Source organism: Pituophis catenifer, unplaced genomic scaffold (genome assembly GCF_029215685.1).
Source record: "Pituophis catenifer annectens isolate HBS135680 unplaced genomic scaffold, rPitCat1.0.hap2 SCAF_1, whole genome shotgun sequence".
Taxonomy (NCBI): domain Eukaryota; kingdom Metazoa; phylum Chordata; class Lepidosauria; order Squamata; family Colubridae; genus Pituophis; species Pituophis catenifer.
In genome coordinates this window covers 177,393,709-177,418,372 of record NW_027256881.1, presented here as the reverse complement: position 1 = coordinate 177,418,372, position 24,664 = coordinate 177,393,709, and the positions used below count along the sequence as shown (strand labels likewise).

Below are 24,664 nucleotides of genomic sequence, written 5' to 3'. Positions count from 1 at the left end.
ATGTATCATTTTGTTGTGATTGCATTTGAGAAGTAAAATAGTGATGGTGTTTGTTGTTTTAAGGGTCAGCTTTGATGGAAATACTCAAGTACACAATGATTTACAATGCCACAGGAGACATTTACTTAAGTCACTAAACAAAAGTATTTTTCAGTGTACATGGAATGTAAATAAAATTTGAAAGAATAGACCCAGAACTTATCACTTGACTTCTATCACCCACAGGTGATTGGATTTCCAGGTTTTGCACTTATTTCCATGGACCAATTTAGCTTATTGTTGTTTTTTTGTTATTTTTAGTTGTCTTTGTACTTTTTCCCTGTTTCTCCTGATGCTCCTTTTTTTTCTTTTTTGTTCTTCAAAATTCTTCCAAACTTCATCCAATAATTTAAAAAGTTAGTTGTCTATCAAGTAAAGAAACATACTATCTGACTTTTTTATTTAAAAATGTTTGAATACTGCAAAATTGTAAGGTATTCATGGCATTATAAATGTTTAGATAAGTTTAAACTTAAGTCCAAAGTTTCATTAGTAAGAAGTATTCTAGGGAAGTGTTAGTTTCTATATGGAAGCATGATAGATAATTCATCTATCTTAAAAAAAAATCTTCATGTAGTTTTTAAATAACTTTGGCCCGTTTGAAAATGTTTCTTTTAAATAATTTAATAGCTCACTTATTTTAAATTGTTTTACTACATTTCCCTGGATGTGAATGAATTAAGTGGTTGGTTCTGATCTCTTTCTTCCCATCATCCTTTGTCACAGGTCCTAGCGCCACCAATCTTATAATAGGTTCCATCGCTGGTGCCATCCTGGTAGCAGCTATTGTCCTTGGGGGGACAGGATGGGGCTTTAAGTAAGCAATGCCGCATGTCTTTTTTTCAGTGGCTATAGCACTTCTTCCTGCTTACATCACTAGATTTTGAGTTCCTGCTACAAGATCTCCAGTAGTGGTTTACTTTTAAAAAATCCATATTTTGTAAAAGACCAAGTATCTTTTTAAGAAATCTCAGAAATGTCACCAGGGTGCAAAGTTGTAATATAGAGTATCTAATAGAGTCACCCAATATAGTCTGAAAGACATCTTTGTATTGCAGCAAATTACTGCATCTGACTCCTTGGATAGTATTAGAGATCTTCAATCTAAGGAAGCTTGTGAAATTACTGTGGACATGACCAGTGCAAAGATATTGTTCTAAAAAGAGTAGTTATTTACAAAATGCTACCTTGAGGGCTTCAGTAGGGTCCAGAAAGCCTGAATGCAAAACAGTTCAATTCCCAAATGTCAAAATTAATTCTATATTACATTCCAAGAACACAATAAAGAATTCATTTTGCAGAAGGAAAACTGATAAGGTCAGTGAAAATACGTAACTCACCCAAGTAGTATGAAACTGAAATTTGAACCAAATCTCAAATCTCAAAACTAATTTTTTCATCTTGGGAGAGCATAGTTTAAATCAAGCAGTATTATTGATAAGATAGCCCTCCTCTTGGCAGAAACTCCAATCTGTAAAATCTTTTGCATACACAGACTCATACTCATTTCATAACCTCATCTATCCCTCTGTACCTTGACTGGAACTATTTTGCAATGAGTTATTTCAGCACTTACGTATTTTAAGAATAAGTTGATTTATACAGCTGATGCCTCTATACTACACTTTGTCTATGTATTCCTAAAAATAAACATATAACGATTTTGATTCTTTGAATTGGCAGTGGAAAAAAATAGAATTTTGAAAAATATCTGACAAAATGGCAGCATGGTAGATATGGCCCAACATAAAATGCAGTTTTAAAAAAGACAACCTGATCTGTACAAGTCCAAGTGACTTTTCCAAGAATCTGAATTTGAAACTAAGAAGGAAATGTTTGCGAGTTCATGGCTGTCTCATTTTTTCTCCTTAAGCTAAATAAAGAAGGTGAGAGAAACCTAGGACTTTTGTATCCCCATATTAAATACTACACACACAGATAGATACAGAGAGAGCACATACATTTTTCGGCTAATAGGGTGGGGTTTAAGAATTCTTTCTAGGATAGAATGCTTAATGAAAATGGTTCGGCAAAAGCTTAATAGTAAACAGTTGCTTTAATGCAATTGCCCTATGTATGAATTAGTAAATGGGCCTAGGAAACCTTCATCCTCTAGTCATATAGAAGCAGCTTTCACAATTTATCTGCACCGTTAGAGCATGGGGGGCGGGGGTGAGATAGAAAAATTCAAGATGGCAACACATCTCAAAAATTCTATTGTTTAGTTGCAGCTGTTATCTTGATTGTTTTAAATCTCCCCCTACCCCATTGACACTGCACCCAGTTCCTTATGACAGGTTTTTAGTTTGTTTGTTATTAGGGGCTGAAATAATGTATTGTGGGAAAGTTAGAAAGAAGTATTTCTCTTATATCAGTTGATATAAATTATAAAACAAAAATAAGGTGTATTTTTATATAAAACTAAATAAACACAAATCTTACTAATTTTGCAATTAATATAGTTTATATATTATCAGGACATATGAAATATGCTTACTAATAACATGTCCTGCTTTTAATTCTGTTCAGATCATTGAGATAATAATTTACTTCTTAATGTTATGAAAACAAGATTCTACACCCTTTCAGAGGGAATTGAGGTAAGGACATTAGCCCACTTGACATTATTCTCCACACACACGCTTTTTTAATCCATAGTTTCTTGAATAACCTAAATTGGCTGGACTCATGCAATGTCCTAAGTTATAAACAAAGGATGTTGTCTTTTATGATCTCAAGATTATGTCACAAAAATTCAATAAGACATTGAGCAAATTTTAGGAGCATTTTTTTTTACAAAACAAAACATCTGATGTGGAAGAGGAGGGGAAGGGCTCAGGAAAAAAACAGCAAAAAAATAGTTTAATGTTTAAGAAAAATGCCTCTTCCTTCAGATCTTTATTTATGACAGTATCTTACATTCAGAGAACTCCACTCAAATGGTACTTTGCATCTTGTGTGACATTTACATATACATTATATGAAATATTATGAATTGATATCTCTGTATGGATAGTCATGCAGTGTAAACATCTTAATAGTTCTCTTGCTTTTTTATAGAAAACTATTTTATTCTGTAGCAGAACCTCAAATATGATGGCCTCGCCTAGCTCTCAGCTTGAAGTGCATGTTTCTTTGGGGTAAAGCTGGGGAAAAAAGGTAGATTTTCTCACTAGAATCTAGATAGGTCTTCTCATATTTTGCTGCTTCATTTTGTATGTATGAGAGTCTTAAGAGAACTCAGAATATTTATGTTATCTGCTAATAATATTACTGTATGCAACAACATCCAATTCTATAATTTAAGATTATATTTTAAGTTTAAAAAGACAAAATATAGGTCTTCAAATGGAAAGCACACTTAAGGAATAACTCTATAGAAACAGCTAAATATTTTAGTGTGGCATCATAATACCTATCTGAGAATGTTCTTTTCTGAGTATTCTTAGTTTGGATCATGACTAAAACCCTTCACCTAGCTGGACTTTTCTGTCCTCTTATCCTCACTGCATCCTCTGAGGGCCAGGAGACCCTTCCACTTTGTGAAAAAACATCAAGATCTGCAGCGAGAGGAGAAAATGGATGAGATTTGTGAGAGTAGCTTGAGGGGGAAGAAGAGGGGGAAGTGCAGTCCCTAATGAGTGATGTGACTTTTCACTCATGCACTTCTGGATCCAACTCATTATGTTCCTATTATAATACTATATTGTCTAATTAAAATTCTTTTTAGTACTTATGTGATAGTTGTTAACTTTCTTCAGACGCATGAAAAGTTGAATTCAAATATTTTTAGGGTAAACATTTGGCACAAATGTAACACCTCTCCTGCGCGAGCTGCACTGGCTCCCAGTGGTCTTCCGGGTGCGTTTCAAGGTATTGGTTACCACCTTTAGAGCGCTCCATGGCTTAGGACCCGGTATTTACGAGACTGCCTTCTGCCGCCAGTAGCCTCCCACTGACCAGTACACTCCCACAGAGAGGGGCTCCTCAGGGTGCCGTCAGCCAAACAATGTCGGCTGGCGGCCCCCAGGGGGAAAGCCTTCTCTGTGGGGGCACCTACCCTCTGGAACGAGTTGCCCCCGGAGATACGGCGGATCCCGGATCTGCGCACTTTCCGCCATGTCTTAAAGACGTTTTTGTTTCATCAAGCTGACCTGACCATACTTTTTAAATTGCTTTAATTTTAAATTGCTAAATTATGGGTTTTAATATGGGGGTGTTTTAACTGAGGGCCAAATTAATTTAATTGGTTTTTAATATTGTTTTAATTTTTGTATTTTTTGTATTTTATCTGCTGGCTGTTCACCGCCCCGATTCCTTCGGGAGAAGGGCGGTATACAAATATAATTAACATAACATAACATAACATAACATAACATAACATAACATAACATAACATAACATAACATAACATAACATAACATAACATAACATAACATAACATAACATTTTGTAAATGTTCCTCAGTAAAGAGACTAGATTTCTATACGATTTGGTGTGTCTTAAAAAAAAAAAAGAATTCTTATTTTCACAAATCTTGTGAAAGCTACACACGTGACTAAACTTAATGTTTGGTTAGAATCAGCACTATAATGGGGAATAAAATAATATTAGTGTTGTTTTATAGAGCTGCTGAGCTCTGAATTAAAATTGATCTTTCCCTCCTTTTTTGAATCCCCACTTGTTCTGGGTGTAAGCACTCTGAAATATGTATCCATGATCCAAAAGAATTTTAATTAAAATATACAATTCATAGTATATACTACTAGGGTCATTGGACTGAGATGAGTGATTATAGAAATTGAATAAATAAATAATTGTATTGATATTGTGCATGATACATTTTAAAGCCATTTATTTCTTATAAGACACAGAGGTGGATGGATGGATGGATAAAAAGCAAGGTTTTTTTAATGTTTTGTTAAAGTTTATTGTATGGCTGGAATTAAATTATTTTCTTGTTGGGCATAAAAAAAAGGAGTTGCCTACTGTTAGGTGGGATTGCAAAATCTGTTGTTGCATTGTAGTGCATACTGTTTCTCCATACCAGAGACAGCCAATTTCATGTTATTCCTCCAAGCCTTTTGCCAAAGAACTAGAATGATATATTGTCATTCTTTTTTTCCAATCACAATTGTATCCTTTTAGTCCTTATTCTGAATTTCCCCCATAATTAAAGGTTGCCTAATTAAATAAACTAAGTTAATTAATTAAATTAAATTAAATCAATTAAATAAAGTTGAAAAATAAACAGCTTCTTTCTAAATAAGCAAGATGTGGTTACATCTTTTCAATTTGCTATACTGAAATACAGATTTTATGTGTATAACCATATTTCTTTTCTACTTAATTTGTTTTGAATAATGTATTTAACTGAAAAGAAAACTGGGATTTCCCCCAGCAATGATTTTTTTTTTAATTTGATTTATATGCTGCCCTTCTCCGGAGACTCAGGGTGGCTTACAATGCGTTAAAACAGAAGATTCAGGTTTTTTGGTTTAATTTTCCTTAAACAAAACAAATTTCTCCTATTTGCCATTAAAAAAATGCCCATACTGTATAAATTTATACTGTATAAATCATAAAGCTTTTGCATCTTTTTAGTTCCCTACTCTAGAATGTTCCTTAATATCTAAAGAGGAAACTGGTTCCACCTCACCATTCCATGTGTCCCCTGAAGTGTGAGTCCCATTGTTCCCTCAGATCCTTTTTGCCTGCCATTGTGCTCAAATTTCAGACAATTATTCCTTTGTCCAATTTGGAGAACTGTAAATGGGATTCAAAGTGATGTTCTTTGATGTCATCTTCCTCTGTAGATGCTTTAATGAAAAATCAGAATCTTAATCACATTAGCTCATGTACTGAACAGATGCCGAGGATTGCAATATCCCTGTTATTACGGAAACCGTAATTCCCAGCTTTCAGACTTCACTGTCTGTCGGAGGCTTTTGTGTTTATAGCTATTCCATTGTTAACAGATTTCTCAGGAATAGCAAAATAAGCTATCCCAAATCCAGTAGGAAAGAAGTTTGTACAGACATCTAAAGGCAAATAGTAAACTTACCAGCACAGAAAATAGATATCATTCTCTTTTGACAGGCCATAGGGCAGTAAGCTTAAATGTATTCAGTAGACTTTTTTTCTCTCATCTGCTACTACAACCTTTCTGATTTTAAAGACTTGTACATACAATTTCATACAGTAGAGGAAAGCAGGTCCCTTTTTTTGAACCTCTGTCAAGGGGCAAAGATTTTAATATGCAGTCACTCAATAAAAATAATAACTTATCACCTTGAAACATGGGCTTCAGGGAGTGGTCCTCTATCACCATTCATGGCTTGGGTCATCTGATTTCATTCAAGAGTAAAATACTATATTGATGAGCTTCCCTTTAGTGGGAATGGCCAATTTCAATTTTTTAAAAAAGCTATTCTGGACAAAATCCAAAAGGTGAAAAATAGAGCTTCTTGTATGAATAGCACAACTCATTAATAAAAAGGGAATATATCAACTGGAGGCTGCACATAGCCCAAAGCCAGGAGATACCTTACTCCTGAATTTCAGCAGATAACAAAAAGAAGCAGGTGAAAAATATTAAAAGAAATTGAATAATATTAAAAGAAATTGAATAAAAGAAATTGAATAAAAGAAATTGAATAATCTAAAAAGAAATATTAAAAGAAACCTTTCTTTAGTCATAACACACCAGAAATAAAACCAAAACAAAACCAAAATCCAGGAACCCCCATTCCTCCAAATGCCACCCTTGTCTATTTTGGTGTCCTAATTGCTTCATTACCCAATTATTGTAGGCCTACATTTTTGGAAGAAATAAGGCTTACAGTCACCAAAGATTTTTTCCCCATCCTGCATTCAAATCACATAGCAACCAGTTTTCAAGCTATTTCACAACGAAAATGTCAATTTTCTTTTGGGAACTCCTGATCTTTTTCCAGCTTTCAGATTTTACAATCCTTCAGCATGTTGAAGAGATAGTTATTTGGTGATAGGCTGTTTTGCCTTCTGTGAAATAAAATGTCACAAAGAAACAATCACGGTTGGGATGAGGCATTGCCTGGAGTGCTAGTTTTCTTTTTCCTCCATTGTGCAGCTGATGGCCATTCTTTCTCTCTTTTGCTCATTCACTAAGCTCCAGGTATTAGCCACCGTGATTCTCACACAGTAGGAAAATGATACTGCATGAAAGGACCTTTAGATCTATGACATAAATTACTTTCTAATTTTGAAGAGCATTTGCTTCATTCCTACCATAGGCATTCTTTGCCTTCTTTATGGAAGGGTTGTTTTTTTATTACAATCTCAAAGATGTATTTCGATATTTCGATCTGGTCCAAGTATGTTTCATATTTTGCTTCGAGTTTCAACTTCTGTCTTTTTGGTGTTCATGGAACGTTTATCAAATTAATAAAGTTGGTATAGCAAAATTATCTAGCAAGACATTGTAAGTAAACACAGTTCTGGTAGATTACTTCCTTCAAGCATATCTTAATTAGTTGTAATAAAATGAAAATAAAAAGTTTTTATGAGTTCTGAATTCACATTAATAAACTATCCAAGAATGTTTAAAGAATTGCTGACCATATGCAAATTTCATTTATGAGTTGATATAGTTATATTGTTCTTGTATTGATCAAACAAACTGTAAAATCATTAAATGAGTATCATAACCTTTGTCTATATTTTATGAAATCTGAACTTGTGCAGTACATTTCTCTTCTTCCAACATGCACAGCTTTGTCTGGCATTTTTTCCTATTTGGGAGAAGAGATTTTATTTCATGTGAGATCAGTTACAAACTATTTAAAAGAATATAGCGATATAAATTCATGTTAATGATATGCTTCATATTGTTATTATTTCCTTGAGAAGGATTTTATCAGATCAGTAGTTGAAGTAGACTACAACCCTATGCATACTTAGTTGAGGAAAAAACTGGTGGAAATAAACAAGATTTAATTCTGATTAAATATGGAAGAACTGTGAGTAGGAATAGCCTTGCTGTCTATATGCACAAAGTGTAGAATTCACAAATTCAACACTCAATTGGGAAATTAAATATAGTAATTTCCATAAGGCTAGTTTTCACATGAAAATAGTAGATAAGAGATGATGCTATGGTGGGAAAAGAGCCCACAATATGGCCAATTTTTCCATGTATTGTTGCATATTATATACACCGCCAAATGCATAACTTTTTACATTGTTGTTTTTAAGATACACTGTCACTCTAACTACATTAGAATGTAAGATTAATTATACTATATAAGTGTAAATCTATAGAAAATTGTAGGTTTGGGGATTATTTTTAAGCTCTTCTCATAAATCATTAAAACATTTTGGGCTATGAAAACATAGCAAAGGCGTAGTGTTCAAATCTTTATTTTCATAAAGTCCACAGAGAGAACCATTTTAGTCTGTTTTAGTAAAAGCAGTGTTGTGTGATATCTTTGAGGTCAACAAAATTCATTGTGGTTTAAGATTTTGTAAACAAGATGCAAGAAATATCCTGAGTTGTAACATGAGAATAGAAGAAAATTAACTGACCATAGGATGAATACTGTACACTATGAAAAGTAGCAAATTTGTAGAGTTCAAACAGCTACCTACTTCTGAAAGCAGCAATTGTGATAATTAATGTCTTGGGATAATTATATCAGATCTGCCAATACTTCATAGCATAAATATTATCGTATTACACTGGAATATTCACTCACCGCGATGCAGTATATATTTGGAGATATATGGCATATACAAAAGCCAATGCAAATATTGTTATAACAGAGCTGTAGCTGTAAACTGCATGTTTCAAATATATAGTACAGAAGTATATAGTACAAGTTTGTTCATGTTAAAGTTTGTTCTTTTGGCAATCATCTATACTTTACTAGCAAAGCAAGTACTAGCAATAAAAACAGCAAAATCTTTTTATTTGAGCATGCAGTGGAAGAACTAAAGGCTTTTACGTTTTATAACATTAGGGAATTTGTGAAATCCTGTTCTATGTGTTACTGCATGATAAGGTGGTGGTGGAGCAGTGCACACGCACAGTGTTAAGATTAAATGCATGAATCCCTTGCTTGATGCCCCACATAAAGCCAGATTATGGGGAAGTTGCATCCAATTTTTGTGTTGCCTCGTAATGCCTTGCTGTTTATTTATATAGCATATTTATATAAGACGAGAATGGATGTTTATACTGAAAGCTTTTTCTGTGCTAATGACATCAACACACTTTCAGTCATGCAGTTAACACCCCTAGGTGTCCATTCTGCTTTAAGAGCCGTTTCTGTATGGAGAAAAAAGTATATGTTGCGCATTGCAGTTATGGGCTGACACAAAAGACATCCTACATTGCAGTCCATTGGATATGTCAGCAGAGTTCTTCTCTATGATGTGTCCTTGATACTGTACAAAATGGTATGTAGGATTAAAATTTCATTTTCATTTAAAAATTGCTCTCAGAACTCTGCTTTGAAAGCTTTTAAATATTAAACTTTTTCAAGGTTACATCTGGGAAGTCTAAATGTGAGCCCATACTCTAATGTGATGATTATGACTTGTGGTTCCCATATGCCTCACTAGTCTATTTCTTATTTCCTATCTCTCCTTTAATTGGAAGAAATGTAAAAAAGAGAAGATACGATCCAAATCAACAAGGCATCTAAGGAATTCCCTGGAAGAATGTGGCTGTGCTTGAATGTGGACTCTGGCTATGGAGGCTCTTTGAAGCAGCTGGCTCTTCCTGCAGCAGAAGCATACCAGTCATTGTCTACCAGTGGCAAGTGGAGGCATTTATGAAAGGGCCGAAGGAAAACTGTCCTTTACTGGAGATTTAAATTCAAGGACTTCCTCCACTCATTTCTCTCTTTTTTGGGAGATATTAGGGATAAAACAAACTTTGGGAAGGAACTACTTCGCCTATTTTTTGTTCTGAACAAAAATGGAGCAAACAAACCAAGCGCAATAAGTAAACTCTTTCGAACTATTTAAATAGGTAAAGAATTTCTTAGTAATTTGAGTTCGCATGATCTTTTAATATTAATGGCAGACTCCAGTGGCATGATAATTTCTGAAATGGTGAACTGCATGGCATAAACACAGCAAACAAGCTAGCAAGAGGGTCCCAAATAAAATCTATTTACCAAGAACATGATAGAACAAAACACAGAAGAGCTGATTCTAGGTTTTACCTATGAAACAGAGGATAATTCCTTAATTCTACCTATTATAGGTATTCTTTATTTTGTTTATTTATTGCTTTGGGGCAAGCCTCTTTGAGGAATGGCAAATCATACTACATTGAAATATATTTTTAAAAAATGCTTTGGGGGAAGTCTTATCAAGCTCCATTATTACACATTTTGAAATGTTTCGTTCCATACGTGATCTTAAGCTGTACACATTCATAAAATGTTGCTCCTATTTAATTTTGGGGTAGCACTTTATATTTTAGAGTGGGCATAGTGCAGGGAAATTCCACAAATAAGAGGTATGCTTTTTAAATATGTATGCTTAAAACCAAAAAAAAAAAAAAAAAGGTCCGTCCAAAACCAATATGTGTAAATGCATATGTATACAATGATTTTTTCCTCTTCAAATGCATTATTTGCATCCATGCAGATATTTTGTATATATTGTAAGAAACTGACACCCTCTCAAATTAATCACAGAAGTGCCAAGCTTATGTCTTTTTCATTTTGCCATGTTGTTTTCCTTTCTCAGTCTCATATTGTATGACAGGAAAGAAGCCTAAATAAGCCTTAAGTACTTGTAAAATACTGAGAGCTTTTAACAGGTTAAGGCGTTCGGTGTATTGTTTTATAAAGCCCAGTCTCCCCTCACCCTCAGGACTCCTTTCATTTTTTAAAAGTGCATAAACAGCATCCAGATATCCATGTCTTTTTGAATTTATTTCTGTAGTAATTATTTTTCAAAGCATAGCTTTGAATCTTCCTATTAGACTACATGTGGTTACTGTCATGGAGGTCTGAATTAGAAAAAACAATGAGAATATTGCCATGTGCATAACCAGATAACATTGAATCCTGCTTAAACAGAGAAGTGGCATTCATGAAACAATAATATAGCCTCTTCCCTTCTCCCAAGCATCCAAGCTCTGCCATAATCACGGCTTTTCATCACTTCTCTAATTAGTAAATGGGAAAAGCAGTAATGGTAACCCCCAAAGTGTAGTGGAAATAAAGCTTGCTTGTATAGATGCACCTCTGCTGGCCAACCGCAAGTTAATATTATGCCAATATACAAGGCAACATCCCACTTTGGTTTTGTTAGCACTGTTGGTGCAGCTGCTGCTGCAGTTGTGCTTAGGGGTTTTCTACGCCTGTGTGCTGGGACACAGTGCCGGTGCTAATTAAGCAATCATGGTCATTAAAGCAGCCATAAGATAACAAACATTGTTATCCTTTATTACAGTTGCTATGACATCAGAGCAGTGTAAACTCAACCTGCAATCATATCCAAAACTCCAAATGCTTGATCATTCATTGCAATGGAAGACTGCTTTGGAATAAGCTTTAAGCGCATAATGAAAAAGCTACTTACTTAAAAGCTTTTTCCCAAGTCACAGGTATTTGGGCATGAGCTATTTATAATTTGGTTAATCATATAGAAATTATTTCAATCTGTATATAAATGTTTTATTCTTTTGAGATATTTTACCCATTGTGTATTAGCATTAAAAAAAGAAAGCAAAGCAAAATCTGATACTTTTCAAGTTATGTTTGAATTTATTTTTAGATTTCCTTGGGTCACTTAATACTGTACCAATGTTTTGGGATGCCTTTCATCAAGCTTTATTGACAATTGTGTGAAATCATAGTGGTTTGGCATGACAATCATTTTTGAGTTAACTTGGGTGGGCAATTTGTGGTCCTTGGGCCAACTGTAGCACCTGAATTTTTATTTATTTGCTTTATTTGCTTACTTATTTAGACCCAGAACTATTGAGATGCTATTGAAATTCAGTGGAAATAAGAAAAATGGTTCCTCATTTTTTAAATGGGAAATGTAAGAAATAAGGAGCATGAACTGTTTACCATACCTAAATAAGAAAAATACCTTTCCTGAAACTCCAGCTCCCATTACTAATGTGACTTATTGTGCTTATAGTGCATCATTGGCCACAAAAATGTTAGGCACTTCCATTTAGCAGGTGCTGTCTTTACATAATCCTTGCAATGTATTGAAGTTACTGTTCTATAGTGAGTGAAAAAAGCAGGGGAAAGTCTGGAATGCAATTATACTGATATTTAAGGTTAATACTCTCCAAAGTCAGCAATGAATTTTACTTTTTCTTCCTGACCTGAAAAACAAATTGGAATAAATTCTATATGTGATGTGCTCAAATCCTCTCTCTTCCAATAAAATGGCCCTATAGAATATTTTATGTAATGCCACTTTTTGTTTAAGTATATTGGAGATTAAAATAAATAGGTGCTAAGGTTGGGTTTTGTTTTGGGAGAAGTGGTAACCACAGTAGATAGTGCCATTCAATATGGCTACAAAGGTTAATCTGTTATATTAAGTAAAATCTTTATGTAATTCACAAAACATTGTAATGTGCGATGTGATTTAAAAAATCAGACCACACTGGTCCCCAATTATGTACATATGATAAAGAGTTGGGGTAACTTTTTGTTACACTAACAATTTCATAAGAAATATAATTTCTTTTCTAAATTTCTCCTCTGCTGTTTGGTTCTGTATAGATACATTTAAATACACAGGTTACGTATAGACTATAAATGACCACACAACCACAAAGCTCACAGAAATGAATTGTCACGTTTTCAGTGGTCCTAGCCTTACATCATCAAACCTGCTAAGGTCTATACTTATTTTATAAGCATTCATTTACAATATTTTGTAAAGAACACATGCAACTTAGGGTTTTTTTTAACACGATATCATTGTAATGGTGTTCAACACAATAAAAAAACCATTTCAGTCGTTATATTTTTGTTTCATTGATAGGATTCAACTCGACAGGAAATGTATGGAAATTTTATATTGCTTATATTGATATGCTGCATGATCCCACTGAATTCAACCAATTCTCAGAGAGGAAAGCGCCACTACGCAAATTAACAAGAATATATTCTAGGTGCATGTTAAAATAAATTACATAGGACTGGAGTTGTACAAGATTTTCTTTACTATGCAATGATAGGTATTGCACAAATTTAAAATTCAAAGACAAATGTCTGAGGAACTTTACAAAATACTTGAATTATTTTTGATCTAAAAAGCTATCAGTCATTTTCTATTCATTGTTGCTTTCATTATTAATATTCATCTAAAATAGTGATTATTTTTAAGGTGCACAATTTAACAAATTTATTTTGTCTGAAGCTAATATTCATATCTTGTTGGCTGCAGATGAATGGGAATTCAGTTATTGTTTTGCATCTTAGTAAATTAGTATTAAAGACGTCATAAACATAGAAATTGGCTTCTGTATTTTTCTTTCCTGTGCTGTTAATAAATTAAATTTCACATCAGACCTAATTTTCAAGAAAATGAAGGCTGTTTGGTATTTTTTTATAGAACATTGGGAAAACAGTTTCCAAGTTCACTTTTGTTGCAGATGCTAATCTCCTCTGTTAGCAAATGTGTAATGTTGGATGTCTTTATGACTGGGGGGGGAAAAACACATTAAGAATGTGCAGTTCAGCATATAGTACATGGACCATTATACATCAAATGAATGTCCTGTGGATTAATAATAACCTTTTGGGAGGATCTGAGGACTCATAATGATTCAGCCCTTCCAGAAACTCTAATCCTACAATGGGATTACCTGGAAGTAGCCCTATTGAAAGCAATACTTCTTTAAACTTGAAATATATAGATTGAAGTATGTTTTTAGAAATCAGAAATGCCTATCTGGGATGATTTATTTGACTGCCTGACAGCATCCAGAGTTTTGTGTGTAAAGTTGGGTATACATAGTGCCATACTATACTCTTCTTGACCTCTCAGAAGCTTTCAATACAATCAACTATGATATCCTTTTGGGCCATCTGTGGGGCTTGAGGCTGGGAGTGCAGTGCAGTTTTGCACTGGTTTGGCTTCTTTCTCCAAGGCTGCTCTAAATCGATGTTGATAGGGAGTGAGAGGTTCAGCCCGCGGCAACTCCTTTGTGGTGTACACAGGGCTTAGTATTCTCTCCACTCCTTTGTAACATCTACATGAAGCTGCTAGGTGGATCATTCATCATGGGTTGAGGTATCATTCGTATGTTGATGATACTCAACATCTCCACCCCTGGTGTTCCAAGTGATGCTGTGACTGCCCTTCCGCAGTGCTTGGAGGCTGTGAGGGCCTGGATGGAGGACAACAGGCTTTCAGCTGAACTCTAGAAAGATCCCATCAGTCAAGGAATTTTGACTAGCAGAGGAGGAGAAAAGCATTCTCTAGCTCCTGCCCTTTGGAATATCTTATCCCATGATGTGAGAGTGACTTTCCATAGTAGCCTTAAGACCTGGATCTGCCAGATGGCTTGGGCCATTAGGGGGAACCTCACATTGGGAATGGTTGATTAATTAAGAGCTAATCCCACTCCCTCCCCCAGGCATCCAGCTCCCTCCTCCTCTATCTTGTGTCACTTATCTCTTTTGCGTGTATTGTCATTTTGTAGCTAATAGTTTTAATGTTTTTTATAACTCTATATGCAGTCCAGAGTTGCTTTGAGATGAGATGGGCAGCAAATAAATTAATAATAAATTAATAAATACCCTAGCTAATTCATAGTGCTAATGTATTGATCTGGTGACTGAAGTGAAAAGCATTTTAATCATGTTGGAATCAGTTATATGGTTACATCGTAACAAAACCACATTAGATACTTGTCTCCAGTAGCTGTCATCATACTCTCACTCTTAGCACTTTTACAAAAGTGCACAACTGTGCATTTGACTGCCTGATTTAATGCTTTATTATGCAATATTTAAGAAAATAATCAGCTTTCTAAAAAAGCACAGCCTTACTGCCAAAAGAATACTCATTTCTTTTCCCCCCTCATCATGAGGATAGAAAGCTTAAAGATGCCTTTGCAGCATCTTTAATACATTCCTTAATACATTTTACTTTCTCCTTTGGGATTTTAGGTTTCTGCCTAGAGATGCTCAGAATGGACTTGGTTATGCTCTGCTAAATATGAACATCAGTGAATGAACTGAAGCAACTGAGGGAATGAGAAGCTCCACATTTTCCTTTTTCTACCAGAGGGATATGGGCCAAGGGAATGAAAAAAAAAAACCTGTCCATGTAATATAATAAGTTGTGAGGAAAAACATTCAGCATAGATACAGAACAGGTAAACCAGGCCCTTGAGAAATTGAAATATTCCTGAATTTAATTGTAGTTCTTTAAAATGGAAGTGCTTCTCAGAAGCCAAAGAATCACCTTGAAAGTCAGTGATAAGTAGATGAACAATGAACCTGATGCACTTTGGTGTGAGGCTCTGTAATAAGATGATGAATGTTAGAATATATGCATATTAATTAGATGCTAAAGATACCACAACAGCTAAAACTTTAAGGAACGGAGCTGTCTTAATTGTTTCAGAACATAGCAGAATGCTATGGAAATGAGGGAATTGGATCTTGTCATTTGTGCAAATATCCTGATATACACATGCTTATGCTCCAATACAGTTGGCTACCAGTAAAATAGTTCTGGTTGTTTGACTTCTAATGAATCCACTGAAACACAGTGAATCATAACTTTCATGGAGATGTACTAGGAAATTTTCTCCTTTATTACTTGAAATGGAGAATAATGGAGAAAAGCAGCACCCAATGACCTAATTGTCATTAGCAGCTCTATCATTAGCAGAAGCTCTGCCCAATCATTCTGCTGATAGGTAACATAACACTGGAGATACTGCTCAACCATCACATTGGTTCTCTCCGCAACTCCGTCGGTATTTGGATGGAAGGCAGAGCTGAGATCTTGCGAGGAACTGATCACCCGAACAAACTCCCCTTAAAATTTGGCTGTAAATTGGGCTCCCCAGTCCATTATTATCCTTCTTGGTACCCCGTGTAGCCAGTAGACATGGATCAGGAACAATTTGGCCAGCTTGTGAGCCTAGACAGGCGATGAAGTAGGCCTGCTTAGAAAAAAGGTCTATTACTGTCCAGATCACCATGCTCCCATTTCTCTCTGGGAGGTCCACTATAAAATCCATAGCGATCTCCTCCCATGGCCAAACAGGGTCGCCAACCGGCTGCAGCAGACCCAGTGGTTACCCTGGCCTGGTTTTCATAGCAGCATAGTTCGGGCAGCTTTGTACGTAAGCCTCAATGTCCTCCTTCATCTGTGGCCATCAGAACTGCCTATTGGCCAGATGTAGCATCTTCAGGAAACTGAAGTGACTAGCTTCTTTGACATTGTGGCAGCGTTGCAGCACCTGTGTTCTTAGTACACTGGGAAAATAGAGTTTAGTGCCCTTCCATGCCAATCTCCCCCATGTGTTAATCTGTTGTTCCCTAGGACCAAGGGTGAGTCAATAAGGCTGGGCTTGGGTCAGGTCAGTCGTGACAGAGCTCAATGCCCCCTTGGCTTGTTGTTGCTCCACCTCAATGTTCACCACTGGCTGGACCGGTGGGATGATTGCATGCACTACTTCCTCCCAGACACCCTTGTACTGAGGTAGCAGGGACAGGGCGTCCACTAAGAAATTCTTCCCTCCTGGTATATATTTGAAGGTGAACTGAAAATGCTGGAAATATTGCACCCACCTCACCTATTTCGATGACAATTCCCTTGGTGTCTGTACAGCCACCAGATTTTTGTGGGGAGTCCATACTTTGAATGGTATTTTACTCCCCTCCAGGAAATGTCGCCACATCAGCAGTGCCCAGTGCACTCTGAAGGCCTCCTTCTCCCAAATCACCCACCGTCGTTCTGCTTCAGTGAGTTTCTGGGAGGTGTAGGCACAACGCTGCAGCTCACCTTTATCTTTGCACTGCAATAGGACAGCCCCGACAACTACATTGCTGGCATCTGCTTGGATAACAAAAGGTCGTTCGGGATCGGAGTGCTTGAGGATTGGCTCCTGGGCAAACAGGCCTTTCAGACAAAGGGCTGGTTGGGCCGAAGCTTGGTCATGGCAGGTTTGGTTTTCAGCAGGTTGGTGATCAGCAAAGCTACTCAGGCAAATGTGGGTATAATCTGCCTATAGAAGTTTGCAAACCCCAGGAAGCTCTGCAACTGCTTACTTGTCCTGGGAGCTGCCATTCCAGGACTGCTTTCACTTTGGCTGGATCCATCTCCAGTTCCCCACTGGATATCGGTAACCCAAATAGTCCAAACAGGTGCGATGAAACTCATACTTCGACAGTTTTACATACAGATGTGCCACAAGTAATTATTTCACCACCTGCCGGACCAGTTGAATGTGCTCCTCCATGGTCTCTGTATAAACTAAAATATCATTCAGCTAGACCAATACCCCCTTGTATAGGTGCTCATGCAGCATCTCACTGATAAATTGCATGAATACCGCAGGGGCCCCCTGCAACCCCCTGCACTTTAAACTGGTAGCTCCCCATTACCTTTCATCATTACCTTTCCAGAAATTCTTAATTAGTCCAGCAGCAATAAGGAAGTACATGTTCACTATGCAAATGATAGACTTCAAAGGTCCTGGATTTCATTAAAATTAAGTATAAAGTCTCTTTTAAGATTACTGCAAATGGCCAGAATGAGATGTGTCTGAAGGCCATGAACATAATTGCCAGTGCCTTCATCATTATGCTATTTCCAGGAAGTTTTGAAAGATGAGGCCAGGCCTCATTTATACACAAAAGTTCTACAATTAGACTAGTTCTATTTTCACCGGCTCAAGATTGACTCAGCCTTCCATCCTTCCAAAGTCAGTAAAATGAGGAGCCAGATTGTTGGGGACAATATGCTGACTCTGTAAACTACTTAGAGAGGGCTGTAAAGCACTGTGAAGCAGTATATAAGTCTAAGTGCTATTGCTGTTATGTTTTTGATCAAGACAGATCATTGCATATGTACCATGACTAATCAGAGAACTCTGAAAGGAGGCAAGGGTGTATCATTTTCTATATTACATTCTTTAATGTAATATAGAGTTGGAAAGGAAAGTTGCTTTCCTTTAAAGGAAAGCAACTTTATCTCAATTTGATAACATTCCAGTTGCCTCAATAATCTGCACTCTAATTGAAAGACAAATTCAATTTGTCTAAAAAAAACCCTTGAATACCCTTTTCATTTTGCATTACAAAAATAATGTTTTCCGGATGCACTAAGCCAGGGGTCTGCAACCTTAAACACTCAAAGAGCCACAAAGGTCCTAACTGGAAGCCCCCCATTCAATTCTGGAGCCAACCTGAAGTCCAGTTCTCCAACCATAGAGTCTCCTCCTAGCGTAGCATTCTTTTTCCTCTGCTGACTGGAAGTCCGGTTCCCCTACCATAGAGTCTCCTCCTAGTGCGGTGTCCTTTTTCCTCTACCTGTCCTATCTGAAAGCCCTATCAATTGTAGAGCTGACCAGCGACAGGGAGCCGCAACAGAGGAATGAAAGAGCCACATGTGGCTCCAGAGCTGTGGGTTGCTGACCCCTGCACCTAGCTAAGAAGCCAGGTTCATGGGTACATGCTTCCATTTCAACTTTCACGCATACCCCCCCTTTTTTTTGGACCAGTCTTTAAAAAGTGCCTGATGATGGACCCAATATTGATACATAGCATAGTTGTGAGACCAGAAATTTATGAGCAAATGACACTGAACAATGTTCAGGAAACACAGGAAGTAGAGGAGGAAATAGAAAGAATAGAGGAAAGGACAGTGGAGGAAAGATAACAAATGAAATGAAAAGATAAAAAAGAATAGTTAGTAAATGATGAAATAGAAAAGGCAAATTGCACTTCAGGAGATCAAAAAATAAAAGGGGATATACAGAAGGAACGGCTGAAGTGAGGAAAAGATTATTGAAAGGTGTACTGAAGGCTCAAAAGAATGTACAAGCAGCAGAAATAGAAGAAATACTTAGATCAAACACAAATGAGACAAGAAGATACAAGACCCCAAGGGAGGAGTATGGGAGATGTGCCAAGAAGTCAATAAGAGCGGAGATACGAAAGCGGGCAAGAGATGAGGGATAAACATAGAATACTGTTTAATACAGGAGTTGTTCTATTAAGAACTAGTATAAAGATAGAAACTAGAAATGGGGGAAATATTACTTGTTTAATTTGGAAATTATTTGATTAATGATTATAAAACAGAAGCAGAAGTTGCAGAAGTTAGAAATGTGGATATGTAAACAAAGATATAATTTGTATAATTGAATAATGAATATCAAATAATCAAGACAAGTAAATCTTATGATTTAATGGTTATAAATGTGATATCTATAGATTGTCTATAATGTTTGATATTATCAATTGATTATAGAGAAAACTGAACAGAGGGTTTAACTAAATAATGCAATTTTTAAAAATAAGGATAAGTAAAGACGATGGCGAATAGGATTTGAAAACAATAGTCATAATTATTGTGTATATAAGATTTACTATCTGCACTTAAAAGAGATTGTACCCAGACTGCACACTGTTATTTTGAATATAGAAATTTTATATACAACCCAAGAAAATTGTACAATAAAAAATAATAACCAAAAAAAGAGCTTGTCCATTACGACATCTAGATTCCTATCACTGTTACTGCTATTCAGCCAACTACCACCTATTCTTTTACTTGTTCATTTGGTTTTTGTTCCCAAATGTAAAACTTTACTTTTCTCACCACTGAATTGCATTTTCTTGAATAAGGCCCAGTGTTCCAAGTCGTCAAGATCCTTCTATATCTCAAGTCTGTCTTCTAAAGTGTTGCCTATTCTCTCCAGCTTGGTGTTGTCTGCAAATTTGATGAATTCCCTTTTATTCCCACTTCTAAATCATTTATGAAGGTGTTATAAAGTAATGAATCCATCTAGTGGTGATGCTGTCTCTCCCACTACTTGAGCGGTTGACACAGAGAAGAGGAGGTCAACCATTTCTTCTAAGCACCTGAGGTCAGGACAAAAATATTTGCTTTAAATCTTCTTGTTGGGCTTGATGTGGAATAACAGATAGTTGTTTCTTTGTAATGGAAAACATCTTTTCTTCCACTGTTGTGGGAGTGCAATTGATCAATGGTGATTTTGGCAATGCCAATGGTGCCCAAGTGATGCTCTAGATGTTTTGGGATTGTACCCAAGGTGTCTCTTACTATTGGTATTACCTTTGCCTTCTTTTGTCCCAGTTGTTCTATTTCTACTTGCAGGTCTTTGTATTTTGTTATCTTCAGTCTTTCTCTTCTCTTCTACTGTCGGCCAGGTACTGGAATGAGACTTTTCAGCTTGAACCCTTCTCCTTCCCTGTTTTGTCTCAAGGTTTTTGCCTCTGGGTTATTAGCCACAAACTTTTCTCCTTGGCTGGCCCTCCCCCAGTCTTTCGCCCTGGCACAATGGCCATGGCCACTCCCTCCCAGGTGCGTCGCCACAGCCCATACACAGAAGGAGGTTTCATCCTAGGTTTTTCGACACCTGGGACAGTTAGGGCCCAACAAATCAGCTAGAGGGGGAAGGAAGGAAGGAACAGCCTTGGTGAAATGGGAGGGAGAAGGAGGGGGGACTTCCACCACTGGCTTTTTTTTTAAGAGAAGGAAGAACCCTTTTCAGGCCAGATATCCAAATCGATAACTAATGACAATGAATAATTTACAGCGTTGATTCCCACCCCAAAAAAAGGGGGGAGATGTTGGCAAACATCCCATTCAAGATTTAGAAAGTTAGAAAAGGAAATTGTAAAAGCTCTCCAGTCCCACCCCTGCCCGTTCCCCCAGTTCAAAGGGAAGCACTCCTGTTTTGTTTTGTTTTTTTGCAAAGGGAAGAGTTAGTTGCAATTAATTTTTTAACCAAAAGCAACAGATAGTAGTGCTTCATTTTGTTTGTTTGTTCTTTTCCTCCCGAGATATCTGTGCAGATTTCAGGAGGGGGTGGGGATGGTGTGTGTGTTACAACTTGGCATACCAACCATTTTCTAGCCCAATAAAAGATTTGTAAGAATCGGTGGGAATTCTTACACACTAAGAAAACCCATTAAGGCATAAACTTTCACTGCCCAGAGATGGGTGGATTAATTAACTGGTGCTTTAGTTGATTCTTCAGCAGACAAAACTGAGAATCTGTGGATGCAAGTTAAGATTTAATTTTAACCCTGTTGCTTCCCTCTGTATGGGGGGGGAGGAGAAATGAGGATAAACTGACATATGCCTCCAATCAATTGCATCTTTCCTGCATTAAGATCTAAATCCTTCATAAATCCTTTTCCTTCCACCCCGTTTCCTCCAGGAATTGGCAGGTAACTATCTCAAACTTCTAGAGCAATCCACACACCTTTTGTTCTGTTAATAGGGGACCAAATAGGTGGTCAATTAGGAAGACAAAAGGAGGGAAAATATAACAAAAGATAAACTACCAAGAAAGGAATCTGTCTGTTGCAGGAAGATGTAAAATCTAAGTTAGGGTATATGACTGAGTTTTACAATGTAGTTAGATTATATGACTAGAGTAATTAGAATACTAAGAACTAAGACTTTAGTGGGTATAAGAAAGGATGCAAAATCATCTCATACTTTGTAGAACTTGCACAAGGTGGGGTTGGCCAGTCTGGGGCTGGAGGTCCCCTATTGTGGGGCCCCTGCCAGTTAGGGTTGAAGGGAGAAGCTAAGCACGTTGAATCTGCTCAGGAGCACACACGCACACATGCATATGCACACGCGCGCACACACACACACACACACTATGTTCCTTCCTTCCTTCCCCCTCTAGCTGACTTGTTGGGCCCTAACTGTCCCGGATGTCAAAAAACCTAGGATGAAACCTCCTTCTGTGTATGGGCTGTGGCGAAGCACCTGGGAGGGAGTGGCCGTGGCCGTTGTGCCAGGGCGAAAGACTGGGGGAGGGCCAGCCAAGGGGAAAAGTTTGTGGGTAATAACCCAGAGGTGAAAACCTTGAGGCGAAACAGGCAAGGATAAGGGTTTGAGCCGAAAAGCCCTAGACCCCCAGGTACTGACCCATCCAGTCTAGATTTTTTTTATCTTTCTTATTGACAACTGACTTCTTGTTGTTGATTGTTCAATGTCTGTTTGAATTCTTCTTCATTTTCTATATCTTTATTTTATGTTATTGCTTGCAGGCAAATGATATTTCTTGCAAATCTTGCAGTGCTCCTTTCTAATGCCATTGCTTGTAGTCAGTTTGTGTGATCTTCTTTGGTTGGGCTGTTTACTGTTAGCTTGTTTGGCAGTTCCTTCATTGGGATGTTGTTTATTTCTTGATTGTTGATCTGATGTTAATCTTGGTGTTAATCTATGTGCATCTCAGTGTTGATTGCTAGTGGGGAAGTGTTTTGATCTTTTTGTTCTCTTTTTCGCTTGTTGATTATCTCTTTTGCATAGTAGGTAGATGTTGTTTATGGCTGTGTGTCTATTGATGGCCAATTGGTAAGAGTGCAGCCTGCTTCCAGGTCTAAGATGGACAATAACATAGATGCATAAAGGCAACCTCTTCTCTGCCCAATAAGATTGCACAACAGATGCCAATGTCTTCTTTCAGATTTGTCATTGTTATGTTAGCCATCATCTATTCATTGCAGGATGAAGGCCTCTTCCGCATGTTTCCAGCCAAAACTGTATTTAGATTTCTTTTGCCAATTGGGCCCACAATACTTGCTGACATTGTTGATCCATTTTGTTTTGGGTCTCTTTCCTGGATGCTTTTTATCAAGTGGAATCCATTGTAGACTACCTGCCTTAGTCTACCTGCCATCAGTTCTTCTTGCTATGTGACCAGTCAGTAGAGGGTTCCACTTACCTTAGCTACTGGTTTGGAACTGTGAGCGTGCGCATGCACATGTTTGCTTCACTCATGCGCAGCACTTCTGCACATGCACAGAATGTTTGTGATGACATCCGGGTGGGTGGGCGAAGCCTTCTGACGCTGCCACTACCAGTTCATCCAAACCGGGGCGAACTGGTAGAAACCCACGAATATGACCAGTGCATTTCCATTTCAATTCTTTTACTCTCTTGATGATATTGTGTACTTTCATTTGTTCTCTAATCCATCTGCAGGTCTTCCTATCCTGTCTTGTAATGCTGAGCATGTATCTTTGCATGGCTCTTTGTGCCACTCATAGTTTTGTATCAATTGTGAGGTTAGCATCTGTGTTTCATTGGCATATGTTAGAACAGGTAGCACACACTGATCGAAATCTTTTCTCTTCCGGCAAGAGGAAGGTTGTTTTTGAAAATTACACTTAGCTTGCTGAATGCTTCCCAAACACATTTAACACACCATTCAATTTTCCTTTTTGTATCACCTTCCATTGAAATCCATTGGCCAAGGTATATGTAGTGGTCAACATTGTCTATTTCTTCTCCAGATATAAAAATGTTTCTTTCTTTGGGAAATTTATTAAACATAACCTAACCAAAACCTTTTTCAGATTTATTTTTAAGCCAAATGATTCTCCTGCTTTGTGCAGCTCTTCTACATGTCTTTGTAGCTCTTCTGGATCTCGTGAGAAGAGAACAACATCATCTGCAAATCTTAAGTGATTTGAATAGGTGCCATTGATTTTTATTCCATCTTTTGCCCAGTCTAGTTTGCAAAATAGGTCTTCAAGGCAGGCTGAGAAAGGGGTAGGTGATATTGTATTGCCTTGTCATACACCATGTTGATTTCCACTTTAAGATCATTAAGGCAAAGAGTCACCTTTGTTTTTTTGTCTATTGAAGTTTATGAGAGCAGTGTCTACGCCTTGGTTGAGCAATGCATTAATTATTACTTGCTGGAATACTGAGTCAAACGCCTTTTTATAGTCAATGAAAGCCATGCGCAGAGGCATCATGTACTCGTTCTGCCTTTCAGTGACTTGCTGAACAACCTGGATGTGATCCATTGTGCTGTAACCACTTCTGAACCCTGCCTGCTCCTTTGGCTGTGCATCATTTAATGTTCTCAATATTCTTTTGGCTATTATCATGGTGAAAACCTTGTAGATGACTGAAAGAAGGCTTATTGGGCGATAGTGCTTTAAATCATCTTGGGCCCCTTTCTTGTGTATAAGAATCACCATTTTTCTATGCATTGGTTATTTGTTCTTCTCTGAGGCATCTCAAGTATAGTTTTGCTAGTATCCTGTGTAAACTATGAATACCAGCTTTCAGCATTTCATCCATAACACAGTCATTTCCTGAAGCTTTGCCATTTTTCACTGATTTTATGGCACTTGATAACTTTCTCCACGAGGATATCTGGTATTTCCTTTTTCGTGGGTTACTTCTGAGTGATTTTGATCTTTGAATAGAATTTTCCAATTATTTTTAACATTTCCTGTTTTGTTCTACACACAGAGCCATCTTCACATTTTAATGCAAAAATTTCTTTCTTATATTAATATAAGCTTGCATTTTGCTCCAGTAATCCCTTTGTTTTCTTCAATTGCCTTTTTCACAAGCTTTATGTTAAACTGATCTGTTTCTTCTTGGATACATTTTC

General features: G+C 37.0%; 1 protein-coding gene across 1 annotated transcript in view; it reads left to right on the top strand.

The window, feature by feature from the left end:
• The window catches only part of ADAM23 (ADAM metallopeptidase domain 23), a 64,502-nt gene extending 63,642 nt beyond the window's left edge, over positions 1-860 (top strand). Inside the window, exon 25 of the mRNA XM_070956796.1 lies at positions 766-860. Within this exon, the coding sequence (XP_070812897.1) occupies positions 766-860 (95 nt within the window). The remainder of the gene's footprint in view (positions 1-765) is intronic.
• The last annotated feature ends 23,804 nt before the right edge of the window (positions 861-24,664 follow it).